This window comes from Nesoenas mayeri, assembly GCF_963082525.1.
Source record: "Nesoenas mayeri genome assembly, chromosome: 2".
NCBI lineage: Eukaryota > Metazoa > Chordata > Aves > Columbiformes > Columbidae > Nesoenas > Nesoenas mayeri.
Genome location: NC_137543.1, coordinates 48,334,795 through 48,350,298, shown reverse-complemented (window position 1 = coordinate 48,350,298; position 15,504 = coordinate 48,334,795). Strand labels below are relative to the sequence as shown.

The following is a 15,504-nucleotide window of genomic DNA, read 5'->3' as shown; positions in this document are numbered from 1 at the left end:
TACATTTAAGAATCTTGTCTAGACAATTAATTTGCTTAGCAGAAAACTAAAATCATGTATTGAGTAACAGAAGAACGTTAAAATGAAATCTTTGAAAGATAAGAAACTGCTAAAATAAATCAGCAGAATAAGAATCTCTAACTTGAAGACATGATTCTGCAAATAACCATTCAAGTAACCTTCCCAGGTGAACGATTTTAGCAGAAATGCATTACTTGTATCTTAAAATTCGCAGGATATAGAACAAAGATCAGATAAACAGGCTGGATACACATATCAGACTACCACAAGTATTTTTTCCTGCATGAACTACAAAACTGCAATAAACCCAGCACAAGCAAGGGCATTTAATATATTAAACACACTTCCCTCTTTAACTTAACCTCTTCTCCAAATACTACATCTTATGAATGGTCCTCCAAACAGTAATCAAATTTTATTTACAGAAACAAGTCCAAAGTACCGTGCCTGTAAATTTGGGTTAGATATCTACTTCTTCTACTAGGTGATAGCTGGTGAGTTATCTGCATATGATTTATTTTCTTTTTTTTTATGTTGGAACATTGAAGTCCTGAAATACTTTAAAGCATATTAAATTCTAAAAGAACTGGAGGCCCAAATAAATCCATAGTTTTACCAGTTAAGACACTTTAGAAGTTTGGAAGTTTCTTTTAATTTTGTTTCAGAAATTATTGCTTTCTTCTTCCTCCCTTTAGAGAAAGGAAGGTAATAGTTCTGAGCTCACCTAGTTCCTTGGTAAAAAGCACTCCAGTTTCACTGCAGTTACCGGTACCAAGTGGAGCAACATGTAAAACGTTATAAATAAATTCAAAACTAGACCTATAGAAGTTAGCTTACATGTGGCTAGTCACCTGAGCGTATTGCATCTTGAAATCAGACTTGCCAGACTTTGTGCAAGACAAAGCATCTGATGAGTTGTGTCTTCTCAGCTCATGAGCTGTGAAGAGCCTCTGGGGCTGTGACCAGTGAAGTCTGTACGAGGGCAGGACAGGACATGAGTGACACCATGCCAGGAGGCAACAAGACACAACCTTTACTGCAGGGTACATCCTACACAGCTCACTCATGACCCACTAAAGGAGTAGTTTCCAACTTCTTTTGCTGTGCCTTCCCAACTAACTGCATCCTTTCCACACAGGGGATTCCCTGTCTCCTCATCCTGAAACCGAAAACAGCTGTCTTTCTCTTTCTTCCCCTCTAGACACATTAATAAATGTGGCGGTTTTCCCCTTTTCCAATTTATGTTACATTGCACCACCAACTTTTCACATATTGTGACAACTGAACACATGGATACCAACTGAACATGTAGTGGCCTCTCATGCCCTCATGCACAGGAGAAATTAGTAGATGTTGACATACTGTCCTAGCTATATGAGTGAACAAAACCATTATGAATTGTAAAGTGTTTTTTTCTTTGATGCTATAGGACCAAGTCTGACTTTCCCTCACAGCCAAGCACCACCTGAATACAGAAATAAATAGAAATACCTCCACAAAAAATACACTATCATGTACTGCATGGTGGCACCCTGCCCCATACTCCAATATTTATTATTTTTTCTAAGCTATTAATATTTCTTAAAACAGATATGTTACTGTAAAAACTGAAAGGAACAGATCAATAAGTCATATGATACCTCTGTTTTTATTTAAGATTCAGTAGTAAGATGGAAACTGAAGACCTCAAGAGAGGCTTGTCCCCCACTGTGTAAGATAAAAGCAAACGAACAAGACATAATAAACATATGGTCATTTTCTTGTTCAGTATTTTAAGAAGTAACTTGTCAAGAAAGCATCAAGTCAGGTTCACACTATTCTGCAGCTAGCTGAAAAGACCATAAAGCCCCTGTGCTTATGGTATCAATGCACAAAACCAAATAAAATTAAAGCTTTCACTTCTACACCACATAGAAAACCTACAGTTATATGCCTCATTTCAGAACTCATACCAGTATAAGCATGCAGTTAAACAGGCGAGGCAACTGATATGAGAATCAGGCCCATGGTTATCCCCAAGAAGCAAATGTCACACAACTATACTTAACTTGCAGCGTCATCTGAATCCAGTTTAATAACCAGAAAATAGGCTTTTGACAACAATAGTATTTCAAAATGACAGTGTAATTAAATTTAAGTCAAAGCTATGCAATGATGGACTGTATGTTTATGTGTAACCAGCAAATTATATGCTTTTAAGCATGTCTGAATTTTCAAAAGAATTAACCATTGCAGTAATTCAACTGAGGAAACAGTGAAAGGAAAAGAAAAAACAAACTCCCCTAGGTCATTTTTAAAACAGCTGATAGGATGTGATACATACTGTATGCCTCAGACAATTTTTCAAATTCCTACTTACCTAAAATGCTACGCATTTTAATACCATTCAATGACAAACCAACAGTCATGCTTTACTCACTTCTGAGAAGCAAGGGAAGGGACTGTGTGAATGCGATGAGTAATGAAAGAGGAAGCCAGGCTGCCATCCTATGTTACTACTTCAGACCCAGTTAAGGCGGGTCAGTCATTATCATCAGATTCACATCAGCAATGCCAACAGAGAATTAGTGGGCAGCCTGTTGTGGTTTCTAGCTGATGGGGGAAAATAAAGGGGAAGAAATTGCAGAAAGGGTCTTGATTCCCTGAAGAGTGAAGAGAACTTTCACAAGACAGGGTACATCTCAAAACCTCTGTGATCTCAATTTTAAGATGAACTGATGGCATGATAATTAACCAGTAACAAACATCTGGTGGTCTGAAGGCAGACCCTTTGGAAAGCATTTGCCTGCTGTGCTCTGTCTTTCTCTCCAAGTTTGTGCATCACCTAAAGGAGTTCTAAGCGTGCACTGCTACTAGAGGAGTTCATAGTAGAGTCATCTATTAACTCCCATTCTGTTTGAAAGTGAGGAAAATTCTCTTTCCTCTTTTTTATTTTCTCAATTGGCAGAACATTTACTTTAATACATAAATTTCTAAGCTATTCTTTAATAAAAGGAAAGTCTGTGGTGGTAAAAAAATACTTCTTTGCAACTGAACAGAAAAAGCTTTAATAACTCAAGTTTAAATACACTAAAGCTAATCAATTCACTCTGCATTAAAGTTTCCATTATACTTCTAAAAAAAGCACAAAACAGGTCTGTAAAATATAATTACCCAAAGACCGCTATGTACAGCATGTAAAATCAAGACTACAGCTTTCACTTCATTTGTTTTGCAGATTCATTAGGTTTTTTCTATTTAAATACCTTGATCTGTGCAGCCATATTTATTTGTAAAGGAAACAAGAAATTAAATTAGTCCTTATTTAAGATGTATTTGAAGCCATCTAAAATTGATATTCTTAGTTCCACAATTTCCGCGTTACATGGGAAAAAAATGTTAGTAGTTCAGAAAACTTAAAAAAAAAAAATTCTACTTCCACAAACTTATATACTGAAACTTAACTGGTTGGGAAATCCAGGAAAGATTCAGAGCATGTGCCTCTGTGTCCTACAGAGGACTACTCATATCCCTGAAATATAAAGACACAAAGAGAGCAATGAACTGAATTCCCAGCCTGGATGACCCGTGGGCAGATGTGGTGGCCACAGTGCATCCCTGGTGGAGGCTGGGGCTCGTACTTGCGAGCGTGCCGCGAGCTGGGGAGCGGGGCCATCCCCAGCCTGGGCACTGTGCCATTCAGACGCAGGTCGCTGCCAGGGTGAGATGAGAGAGCAGCACGGTGTCCACAAGACAGCACAGGCACCGTGCTGCCTTTCCCTGCACTGCTCCTCGCAGAGCCCCCAGTGCTGCCATCGCTGACCGAGGGTGTTCCTGCCTGTTTCGGGTCTTGCTTGCCAGGGAAAAGCAGTTAAGGGAACTATCTCCGCATTAATGTGAACTCCAGGACCAAATCTAGGTGCAGTACTTCTGTGGGAGATGTAAAGCAGAAGGGAAGTTTTCTTTACCTCCTCATCATTCAGACATGGGCTTTAAGTACAGACTGATGGCATACATATCATCAGTGGTAATAAGGAACCTCAGTGTGAGTGCTGTGCTGAGAAAGAGAATTAGTGGACAACCACAGGATGGTTCGCAACACTCAGTATTTTCAAATTACTGTCACAGGTGTATGTGCTACCACTAATGCCAACAGATTTTCCAAGTCCTATGACAATAAAAAAATAATAACAGAGCAGCTGATGGTCTTTCCTGCAAGAGTTTGTGCCCTATTTAAGGATGAAAGTGCTTCAGAGTGATTTATGGTTACAACCAGAGGAAATAAACTTTAAAAAAAAAAAAAATTAAAAACCCCAATGCTACATCTTTTCTAATCATACCGTTGAGGAGAGGCTGTCCTCCATGTACACTCCTTGACACCACTGCACTGTGAACATCTTCAGGAAATCCAGTCTTGCATGACATATCTTCACAGGTTGCTTTTATCGGTGCCTGAAATGCAAGACAAAATTTATGTAATACTCGCAACCTTCATTCACATACTCCATTTTGCTGCTGCCTTGTACAAGCAGCATCCTTGTTTCTGAACAACTGCAATTAGGACCGCGAGGGCAAAGGGTTAATCTTTCTGATAACTGGAATGGAAGGAACAAATCCCACTTGTCTGGTAAGATCTAAATAATACACAATCTTGATTCTTCTGACAACCGAACATTTCCACTAAACCAGCCATCGAGACTGAAGGGGAATGATAGAAGGAACAAAAGCATTCCTTTCTCTGGAAATAAATGTTGCACAAAACCCATCGGCAACTTTTTCATAGGCAGATTACTTGAGAGGAATGACTTCAACTGCTGGTTTAAAATGCTTTATTTAGAGTATTTCTATGTGAGGCTGAACCAGAACAAGTAAACTAAGATAAAATGCTACATTTGCAGTAACTTAGCAGAACTTATATTTGCGTTAGCATTCAAAAGGATACTATATAAAGCCAAATGTTTCCAATTCAATCTCCTCCTATTTCAAAGGCAGGCTAAGTTAAAAGGAGAGCAGCTCATTATTAAATTTGCACAACAAGGGAAGAGAAGAGCCACTGAAACTGTTTGTTCTCTCACTTGTTAAGAAAGTTTCCTCTCAAATCACATTCTTTAAGTTTCATAAATGCCTTTTTATTAAGAAATATAACACAGCATTTGGAAACTTTTTTGTTCCGAGGTGTTCCTTGTTCGGAAGATACATCTGACAGCTAAGCTCATTTCCAGGACAGTTAGTTGCCTGGTTGAAAAAAAAAAACCAACAAAACAAAAAAAACCAACCAAACACAACTAAAAATCGAATTCTTTGTGGCAAAGGACTAAGATTAATTTTCAGTGGGGTGGTTTTGTCTCATTTTAGAGCTGCACAAGACAACAGCCCACCTTAGATGTGGCTAAGCGGCCATAGGTGGCAAAACCCCTTTCACGCCACAAAGGGCGGCGAGACCAGCTCCCAGGCCAGCCTGGGCTCAGACATAGCCGAGAAATCCCAAGAGCTCTTGCACAATCTCAAACACGCCTACGTGCCAAGTGAAGGCCTTACCCATCTGCATGCCCAGATGTAGTATATGGTCTTTGACAGCACGAGCAACTGTGCTGCTATATTGTACCTAAATCTGGTCAAGACTTAAATTAGATTTTCCTTTTTACTTTCACAGATGGGCTTCCATCAAGTGGATCTACTCAAGGCCATGTGAGCACGTCTGCATACACTTGGCAAAGAAAGCCATACAGAAAAAGAAGAAAAAAAGGGATGGAGAAGCAGGAGGTGATGGTGTTATACCCATTTACTACAGCAGCCTCAGGGACAGAGAAGACTGGAGCAGAGATGGGACAGAAGTACCTAAAACTACAAGGGTTTCCTCAGGGAAGGAGGATGAGGCAGAAGTGTCATCTCTCCACTGACACACACAGCCAAGCTCAGCATGCTACCCCTATTAGAATAACTTTGTCACTAATACAAGAAGGCATGTGTAACACATTGTGTTGCACTTACACTAAGTCCTAACTAAGCAGCTCAATATTGCCACTCGAAAAAAAAAAAACACGCATTACTATCTAATTCCCAAGTTAATGGACTATCCAGGTAAGAGAACCTGTAATTATCAAATATCATGTTAACTTAAACTGCAGTGTGGATTTAATTGTGACTTAAGTACTACATGGGTATCTCACCTGTGTACAATTACTTATGTACTTTAAAAAGTTTATATTGGGACCCTAAAGAGAAAACAAACATACAGCAACAGTTTAAGCTACTGCAGGACCATGTTACCTGCAAAGCTGGAACTTGGATCTGTATCTAAGCCCAAACAGTCCATTCACACATTGAGTTTTTAAGATAAAAGGTTGGTAGATCAAAAATAATTACCATTCCAACTGCCAGTTTCCTCAGCTTTAGAACTCAAAGAACAGGTTTGGATGAGGTTTCCATAATTCAAAATAATAATAATAAGACTTGTTTAAACTACTGTACAAAAGGTGACCTCAAAGCAAATGTGATAGAGAAGGAAAAAAAAGTCTTTCATGGTATCCTTGAAACAAAACGGTCCTGGGTGGGCAGCTGAGGAGATAGCAGGATTTTTAACAAGTCTGCACTGATGCGCCTGGGAATCTTCCAGACCTTCCAGCAATCTATATGTACTAAACAGCGCTTATAAACTGAAACAATGCCCACTGAAACAAAGGCTGGGGGACATGAATAGAGAGCCTTCTTTATTCTTTCATTTGCAGCCATCAATTTTATCTGGAAACAAAAGACTGTACTCTGCTCTCCAAAAACAGCCCTTTGTAAAGATTGTTTGAGAATAAAAACACAAGGGAAAGAAGAATTCAAATTTTCAGCAATTCTTAGTCACCCTATGTTAAGCACTTTGAATTAAGTAGAAGTTGTAGCTTCAGACACACTAGGTCACATCAAGTTCAGCCTAAGAGTACTGCAAGACTTAAACCATTTTAACACTAAGCAAAAGAGGATGTTGAAATGTTTCTGTTCTCTTATCTGGGACAAAAGGGGAAAGCTAGTGAAGATTATGGGGAACATTATTGTAATTTACAGGATTTTGTGTGATTAGTACAATTCCCAAGATTATTTCAAACATAAGATAATATTACTTGTACATTCATCTACAGAAGGACAGTACTTGGAAAAAAAAAAAAAAACCAAACCAAAAAACCCTATCTTTTGAGATGGAAAGCAATTACCTTAGCTTGTACCCATATAAAACCTACTTAATGGGGTTACAAAGCTTTGAACAAGCTCAGCACTGGGAAAATTCTCCAGTACTAACAGACTTTGCTAAAGCAAAACAGGGTTACTACCAAAAAACTATTCTGCCTTCCTCATCCTTTATGGCTTATTCAGTCATTTTTAACTGCAAAATGAGTAACAACATTACTATCTCCAGATGCTAAAGTGCTAACACCTAGTAAAATGTGGTGTCAGATCATGCACATAAACTCAGTACTGTAGATCTCAGATTAAATGCAATAGGCAAACTGCAATTATGAAGCAACATGATGTAAATTAGAAGTTCTCTGTCAAAGTTATTCAACCAATTAAAAGAACTGGCCGTTTTGATAAACTCATGGCAATTAAGCCTGCAGTTTTCATGTCCTGCTCCTCAGTTACTTTCATTTCATATCTAGATATCTGAGTATCTAGAAACGTGTGGTTTAATTTTCAAGTTGTATTCCAGCTCAGCTTACAAAACAACAACCAATCAACAACCTGTTGACAATCTCAACCTCAAGTTTCCAAAGTATTTGTATTTATGTCTTTTTCTAAACGCCACCAGTAAGAGTCTTCCAACACCACAGACCGCACACCTGTGAAAAGATTGTAAATTAAAACAAGAATAAAGCCAGACAGGATTTAGTGTTGACAGTTATGGACTAATACTTCTTTCCAATTTCCATACTTTCTAAAAAGTAGCGACATTTAGAATGCAATTCTGTAAAGAAACACTTATTTAAAAATGCAAGTTCACCACATGACTGTAGAAGCAATTTGGTATCACAATACGCATCCTAAATTTGCAGAATTTGGCTCTTAAACACAGTTTTCAAACAGGGCTGATCTTGTTCTCTCTGCATACACTATACACCACTGGAGTTCACTAGTAGCTATTAATCTGAAATATCAAAGTCTCTGTTTCACCAGTTTGCATCTGCATTTGCTACATTATATTTCTTATTGATTGTACCAAAACACAAGGAAAGTTTTTTTTGAAAGACTGCTTTTTTTTCATGCTCTATGTAGCTTACTCCCATAGGAAAATAGGCCTAGGTAGTATCAGGAGGGGTATGCAGAGGAAAAAATTATACTATACAGTTATAATTGGACATGGTACAGCTGCTAGTTGCCAAGTCCAGCCAATTCACAGCGCATTATTTTGCGAAGCTCAAAACAACGTCTGACATAATTATATGTATAACAGAGCAGGCACGCGGTATCTGAGCTCTCCCTCCTTAATAACCAACATTAATTTGCAATTACAACAGTAATATTGAACTTAAACACAGATCACTGAAACATTTGTGACTGTGTTTAAAGACTGGGTGTTTCCTCATTAATTTAAAGGCCAAGATGGTCCCAAATACTCATTCACAATTTAGGTAACTCTAGGGATCGCTCTTTTCAGTTTTGGGTACATGCATCATCTGACACAGTGAGATATGCTGTACAAGGTGGGTCTTATTTTATGACAAGCTTCTACTTACTACCATAAGGCATACAAAAGATACTCTGCAGGATGATAGACACATCTCTGAAATGCTTTGGATGCTGAACTTTAAAACATTCAGTAACTCCTCCTTAATCTCTGACTTGCGGCAAGGAAGAGCTGCAACAGTTTATACCCTCACAGTACCCAGTACTCCAGCAAATGTAGTCAAGTACAATTTGTTTCCAACCGTAGATTGCAACTGGAGAAAAAGTGCCTTTCATTCAAATTGTTCTGGAAGCCAAAAGTTTCCAAAGTAGGTGCCAGGCTACGTCCTCACAGAGGTCATTCAGTTATGCCAGAAATGGCTTTCATTATACCATCTTCACTTCTAATTAGCGCTCTATTTAATGAACTAGGAGACTCCAGATCAGAAAATCCAGCTTCTTAAACCAACACTTAACGCTCTTAAACACTTTCCAAAATAACAGGATCTGCAACTTTTATGCTACCATCTGGTTTAAATTCAGTTGCCTTAAACAACCACTGGTTAACACAGGTTACCGTAGATTAGAGAGTCTCACAAACCGTGTTCGTAGCCTCTTCTGTTAAGCCCAGCTGAGACAACAGGGACTCTGTTGATTTGCTTTACTAAACACAGAGATGTTTATTGGCATATCTGACATAGCACAAAGCCACCCACAACCTAGTTTGGACTTTCCCTTTCTCTCAACTAGGAGAACACAGAGTGCTGCATCTTCCAAGACATCGTTTTCCAGACAAGCCACAGTTCCTACCAGAGAAGGACGTCTTAAAATCTCAACTATAAAACAAAACAAAAGGAATTTCTGTAGATCTAAGTCACTTAAAAAAAAAAAATCCAGCCCTATGTTTAACTATACATTCTCATTTCTCTAAAAGAGGGAAAAAACCCCACCTCTCAGAATCGATAATAGCCATTGTATTGCTCACATGGAATATCTCCGCCCAGGCGTACAGGAGGATGCTGCATTTTCCTGGCCTTCAGGGGAGGCCTTGCAAGACTTATTTGGAAGAACTCTTTTGGGGGATCACAAAATTTTAACTATGTCTTCAGCTGCTGGGTGATAATTATATGCTAATTATAAGGAATGGAGGAGTCCCTAGAGGAGTCTGTTGGTAAAAATATATTTTTTAAATATGTCAAGGAGTGCCTAGAGGAGAGGATAAACGTGCCTTTTGGAAACATGATATTTAATTAAATACACGAATACAGACTAAAACCAAATAGTTTAAGTGAAACGTTGAAAAGATTTGGCAGCGATATACCTTCCATCTTGAAAGCTGCTGATCCCATATCTGTTTTCATTAGCCACTTAAAAATAGAAAGCCTAATTTCCCCTCTTTATTCAGACAGAGCTCCCATGATCTTTCAGTGAGAACTGCAGGATCAAATCAAATGATGAATCACACAGATTTGGTTATATACCTCTCAAGGTGAACAGCAGCACGGCCCACCACCCAGATAAAAAAGGTCCCTCTCAGATCACTCACAAACTACAAACCTGCTTTGGCAAAATACAAATCCTTCTTAAACTCAACCTGCAATAACATACAACCCTTTTTTCCTCTCAAGACTCACCTCTACATATGCCAGTATTAACTTGGCCAACCAGTGAGTCTCAGTTTAGTGACAGGTGAGGAGAAGCGCTGTTATAATTACCATTGCTATTGCAAAAAACGTCAAGTATTCGTTCTGCTTTCATTGCCCTCCACCCCGATATGTCTCGTTGCATCTTATGCACATCTAGTGCCACAGGGTTAGTGCAAGCACACAGCATATTCAGTGAGGACACTACAGGTTCCTCCTATGCTGTGTAAGAAAAAGCAATTTAAAAGAAAAATGCCTGGAAATATTAGAGGTTGCACAGCCTTTGAGGACCAGACTCACATTTTGGACGTGTACATTGTTTAAAACAAATTCTCATCCTTATGGGAGGGCTGGTGGACTACTGAAACTATTGCAAGCTTTCTGAACAATTTTTTTTGACCTAAATAAGCATTTACAAAAACACTGAGACACAGAAAGAGCGTTTAATTGGTAAATCATCCTCTTACTTAGTCAAGAAAAGCCATTCAACAATTCCTGCTCCTTGCCACATGACAAAAAGTCCCTTACGCAAGACTGTCTGGATTGAGTAAAAATAACTTTACTCACAACTTCCTCAAGCTATTTTTAAATAAACACATGCCCTTCTGTCACAGCTAAATTTTCTTATCTGTTACAGGGTCCAGTTATTTAAAAAAAACCCCACACAAACAAACAAAAAACCCCACACCACTAATAAATGAAATTGACATAAAAGTGTCATTGAAACAAATATATATGGGACACGACGGGCTCTTCCAGTGACATTTCTGGGAGTTCCTCCAATTTCTGGGAGCAGAAAGAAAAACAATAGATGGGAGGCTTTTGAATTACACACTCTTGACTAGATATAGTTCAAAAATATTATCATTTTGGACAATGTTTTCAAAACCGGTATCAGAAAAACTATACATTCATCTTTCTAGCACATTACACTGCATGCCTAGGTAGCAGTGCCATCCACGAGGAGAGCAAGCAGAAGGCTTTCTAGAAAACACGTAACGTTTATTAAAAATATATAACTTGACAATACAAGAGAATATATACCTTCTGCTACATGAGCAGCATATATATCTCTAACCTTGCTATGATATCTTCTCAGATAGTCAGAACTTGTTTAATATACAAAATTATCTCCTGTTTTATCAACCAATTATTTAAAATTCCATAAATTGTTGACTTACACAACTTTATCTGTCCTATAATAGATGTAAAAAGCAGTTGTAAAAAAGTCTTTTCATAAAATGATTTTTAAAATATCTCCAGCTTAACATCCAAAGAGATACTTCTATTTTTTTTCCTTCAGTTCTGCAATTATCTGAATTTTGAGGATGTGTCAGTGGTATTACTATCACCTAGACCAGACAGACAAGGATTAGAGATCTCTTTGCTGCAATATCCTACCACATTTAACTTTTCAGATGGATTCTTTGAAGACAAAGCAAAACCAGAACAGAAAGATCCACATCCAAAAAGGCTGAGCCACTCACATACCTATCGTGTGCAGGGGCTTATGAAAAGTGTTATAAAATGCATTCAGTTCACTTTGAAATTAGTCAATGATGTTGGAGTCTGATTTCTTAAACAGAGACACTCAGAAACTTGTTTTTGTGTTTATATAATCACTTATTTATTATACTACTAAAAATAGGCTGATTTAAAAAATTAAAATAATAATCTAAGACACAGGTGTATTATGAGAGACAGAAGATGATCCCACAACAGGAGATCTCACCGCCACTTCTGCACAAAACCACATTAATATGCCTCGCCTCACCCCCGGTTCTGCCAGCGACTGCTGCTGGGGGTGATTACAAGAGGGGTGCAGTTGGCAAGAAATGCCATCGCCAGATTCTCAGCAGAGGCAGCTTAACAGGACTGTCATTTAGGGTAGTAGCTTTATCACCTGGATGCATTCACTAAGACCTGGAATAGGACCAAAACTGCCTGCAGAGAGTAATAACTTACGTCCTCTGTCATCATAACTTGAATTCAAACCAGTCACCTAGGCACGAACGGCTCCAAAACTGCTTTATTGTTTACTTGTTTCTGATTTAGAAATGGACAACATCCATAGAGTGAACCAACCAACTTATACATTGAAAAAAAAAAAAAATCCCTTTTTAAACACTTAATTTCTACTTCCCTTTCCAGTTCATTTCTAACTAAAAGTACTTTCATCCCTCTAAATTCATGCTAGCTTTCCTATTCCTTCCTCAATTCTGTTGTTATCCCAATTCCAAAAACTGGAACTGTTGGTCAGAAAAGGAAGCTTCACTCCTTTTCTCCTCTATTCTGACAGGTTTTTTCACATAATACTTCCAGGCTCATACTGATCTGTTAACCAGCAAAATAAAGTGCAGTTTTCATTCTCTTAGGTCCCATACATATTACATATTGCCAAGAATGTAAAGCCTTATTTCCTGAACATAAACAGAACCCACAGATCTGCCTTAAAACCTGCTTCCAGTTATGATCTTTCAAGTAATTCCATAATGGCAGCTTTTCTATACCACTGAATAGCAAAGTCACCAATAACTCCTGAAAATAAAGGCAGAGAGCTCTTGTGTTGCAGAGAGGAAAAACTAAGTGGAAAGGTTCAGCATTTCAAAAGAACCTGATCCAGATGACCTATAAACTAAAACTAGTAAGCATGATGACAGGAGAAAAAAAAAAAGTTGGCACTGCATCCAGCTTGTGAGGGTTCTTTGCAGTATGCACGAAAGAAGCAGGGGGAAAAAAAAGCTTTTTAAATCAAAGTGTTGTACAGACACAGGTCTATAAATCTGATTTCATACCCAAGTTCCAATTTTGTTACACACTATTAAAAATCAACCCTAACCTGATTTAATGGATACCCAAACAAGGGGAAATTGGATTCCCCAACCGTAACATGCCAGTGACACTGAGTGATACATAAAAGCAATATGGCTAGTTCCTGTCTTTAATTCATAGCTTGTGCTTTAATTTCAAAACTGTCCTGGGTTAAAAAAAAATAATAAAAGCTTATTGCAGAATTTGTGCTTCAAAGATTTATTGAGCTAGGAAGACTAAACAGAACAGAAAGCACATGGAATAAAGAGTACACAAGGACTTTAAAAAAAGGCAAAAACCAAACCCAACCAAAAATCAACCAGTAAAAAGACGACAACAACAAACACACAAAACACAACCCAACACAGTAGCAGTCTGGAAGTGGCGTATCACAAGTTTCTGAACACGGTGGCTGCTTTCACATGGAAGACGCTGAAGCCCAGCCGGACGCTCCAGTGTCACGCCAATCAGCCCCGTGTCCTCTTAAAGACTCAGTGAAAATCCCCGGCTGCCGTGGAGGAGCGTTTCAGCACCTCGCTCTCCTGGTGCAAGCCATCAGCCCCCCAGAATGCCGTAGAAACTGCGGGGAAGGGCTCAACCGCCCGGGGACCCCGTGAGGGTACCGAGGTGTCACAGACAAGAGGAAGAGGAGACGGAAGGACGAGCGGGCTCCTCCTGCCCCCGTTGCGGCGGAGGCGGCGGGGCGGGCGGGGGCAGCGAGTGCGCTGCACCATGGACAGTGGCCGCCACCTCCCCTGCCCTGCGCCAGCCGCTGCGGGAGGGCGCCGCGGCCGCCCCGGCACCCCGTCGCCGCCTTAACCCACTCCCCCGGCCCGCCAGAAATGCCCCAACCGTAAATACCATTAAGAGGCGATGATCTGCGCCATCTGTCCCCTCAGACTTACCGCCCTCGCCACCCCCGCCGCCGCGCCGGATACGAGCTCAGCGAGCACAAAGCGAGGGGAGAACCCACCACCACCCTCCCCACCTGTCCCCGGTCGGCGCTTGCGGTCCCCGCGGCTCCGGACAGCCCCCGGCTCCAGAGGGGAGCCCAGCCCGACCACCGCCCCGCAAACACTCCCCGCGCTGCCGCAACCGGGATCCATTTTTTTGTCCCCGTCCCCCCCACTCCCTCCAGCGTCCCGTTAGTCCCATCTCGCCCCACACGCCCCCTCGCAGGGGCGCCGGCCCGCAGACTCCTACTTTCTCCACGAAGACCCTCCCCAGGGCACTCCCACCGGCTGTGCCCGCCGCTGCCCCGCTCCCCCGGGCTGCCTACCCGGGACCCTCCGCTCGGGCCGCCCCGGCGAGGCCGCCGGGGAGAGGCAGCGGCAGGACTTTGATAATAATAAATTGAACACTTCGCAGCACAAGCCCGTCCCAGTGGAAATTCCCGTTAACGGCAGGGGGTGGGGAAGCCCGGCGCCCAGGCGGAGGCTGATTAAATTATTCCCGGGAAAGGATTAGCGGGCACGGGAACCGGGGGTGGCCGAGCCGCGGCCCGCAGGGGCTGCTATCCCCGCCCGAGGAGGGGCGCGGGGTATGCCCTGTGCCCGGCACCTCTCTGGCAGCACCAGCCTCCCATCCCCACGCGGGGCGGAGGAGATGGTGTCCGCTCCCTCCCTCTCTCCACTCCGGTACTTTGTCCTGCTGGCCGAGCGGATCCCGGACAGCCGCGCCGCACATCCCGTCCGCCGGCACCTGCTCTCTCAGGAACGAGGGGGGAAATCCGCGTCTCGCTCATGAGCGGCGCCGCCACCCCTCAGGTCCCGGGGAACCCTCTCTCTCCCTCGGCCGGCCCCGGGCACATCTCGCCTCTCCCCAGAACCCAGCGCCCGGCAGCGGGGCAGCCCCGAGCAGGTGGCTCCGCGTGAGCGGCCACAAGCCACCCCAGGGCACCCTGGCCATAGGGACAGCGACGCCCGCCGCCTTCTCCTACTGCCCCGCTCCGAGACCCAAACCTCGGTAGCGGAGCCACCCCCCCGCCCCGGTTCTCCCGCCTTCCCCGGGCACCGCCGCCCGCAGGGGAACAAAGAGACGCAGCCCAGCCCCGCTCCCCGCCGGCGGTGCTTACCTGCTGCAGGGCCGCCAGCAGCATCAGCGCCAGCGGCGGCAGGATCCGCGGCGGCGCTCCCGCTACCCGGCACATGGAGGCGAGGAGGGGCGGCGGCAGGGCGGCCCCCAGCAGTCCCGGAGCGCGGCTGGAGCCCGCGGAGTGGGGCGAGGGGAGCAGCGGAGAGGGTCGGGCAGCAGCAGCTGCCGGGGGCTGCGGACGGCGTCTGCCCCCCTTGCCGGAGCCGGCTGCCGCGGCGCTGGCTGCCGGGTGCCGCTCTAGCTCATGGGCAGCGATGCAGCGGGGGAAGAAAAGAGCCCGGAGAGAGAGAGGGGCGGAGGATGGGTGAAA

The 15,504-nt window shown here is 42.5% G+C and overlaps 1 protein-coding gene across 1 annotated transcript in view; it reads right to left on the bottom strand.

The window, feature by feature from the left end:
- Positions 1-15,249, bottom strand: part of CDH2 (cadherin 2) — a gene marked incomplete at both ends in the record, with an annotated part of 114,749 nt that extends 99,500 nt beyond the window's left edge. Inside the window, 2 exons of the mRNA XM_080339082.1 lie at positions 4,341-4,452; positions 15,175-15,249. Of these exons, the coding sequence (XP_080195208.1) occupies positions 4,341-4,452; positions 15,175-15,249 (187 nt within the window). The remainder of the gene's footprint in view (positions 1-4,340; positions 4,453-15,174) is intronic.
- Positions 15,250-15,504: the final 255 nt, after the last annotated feature.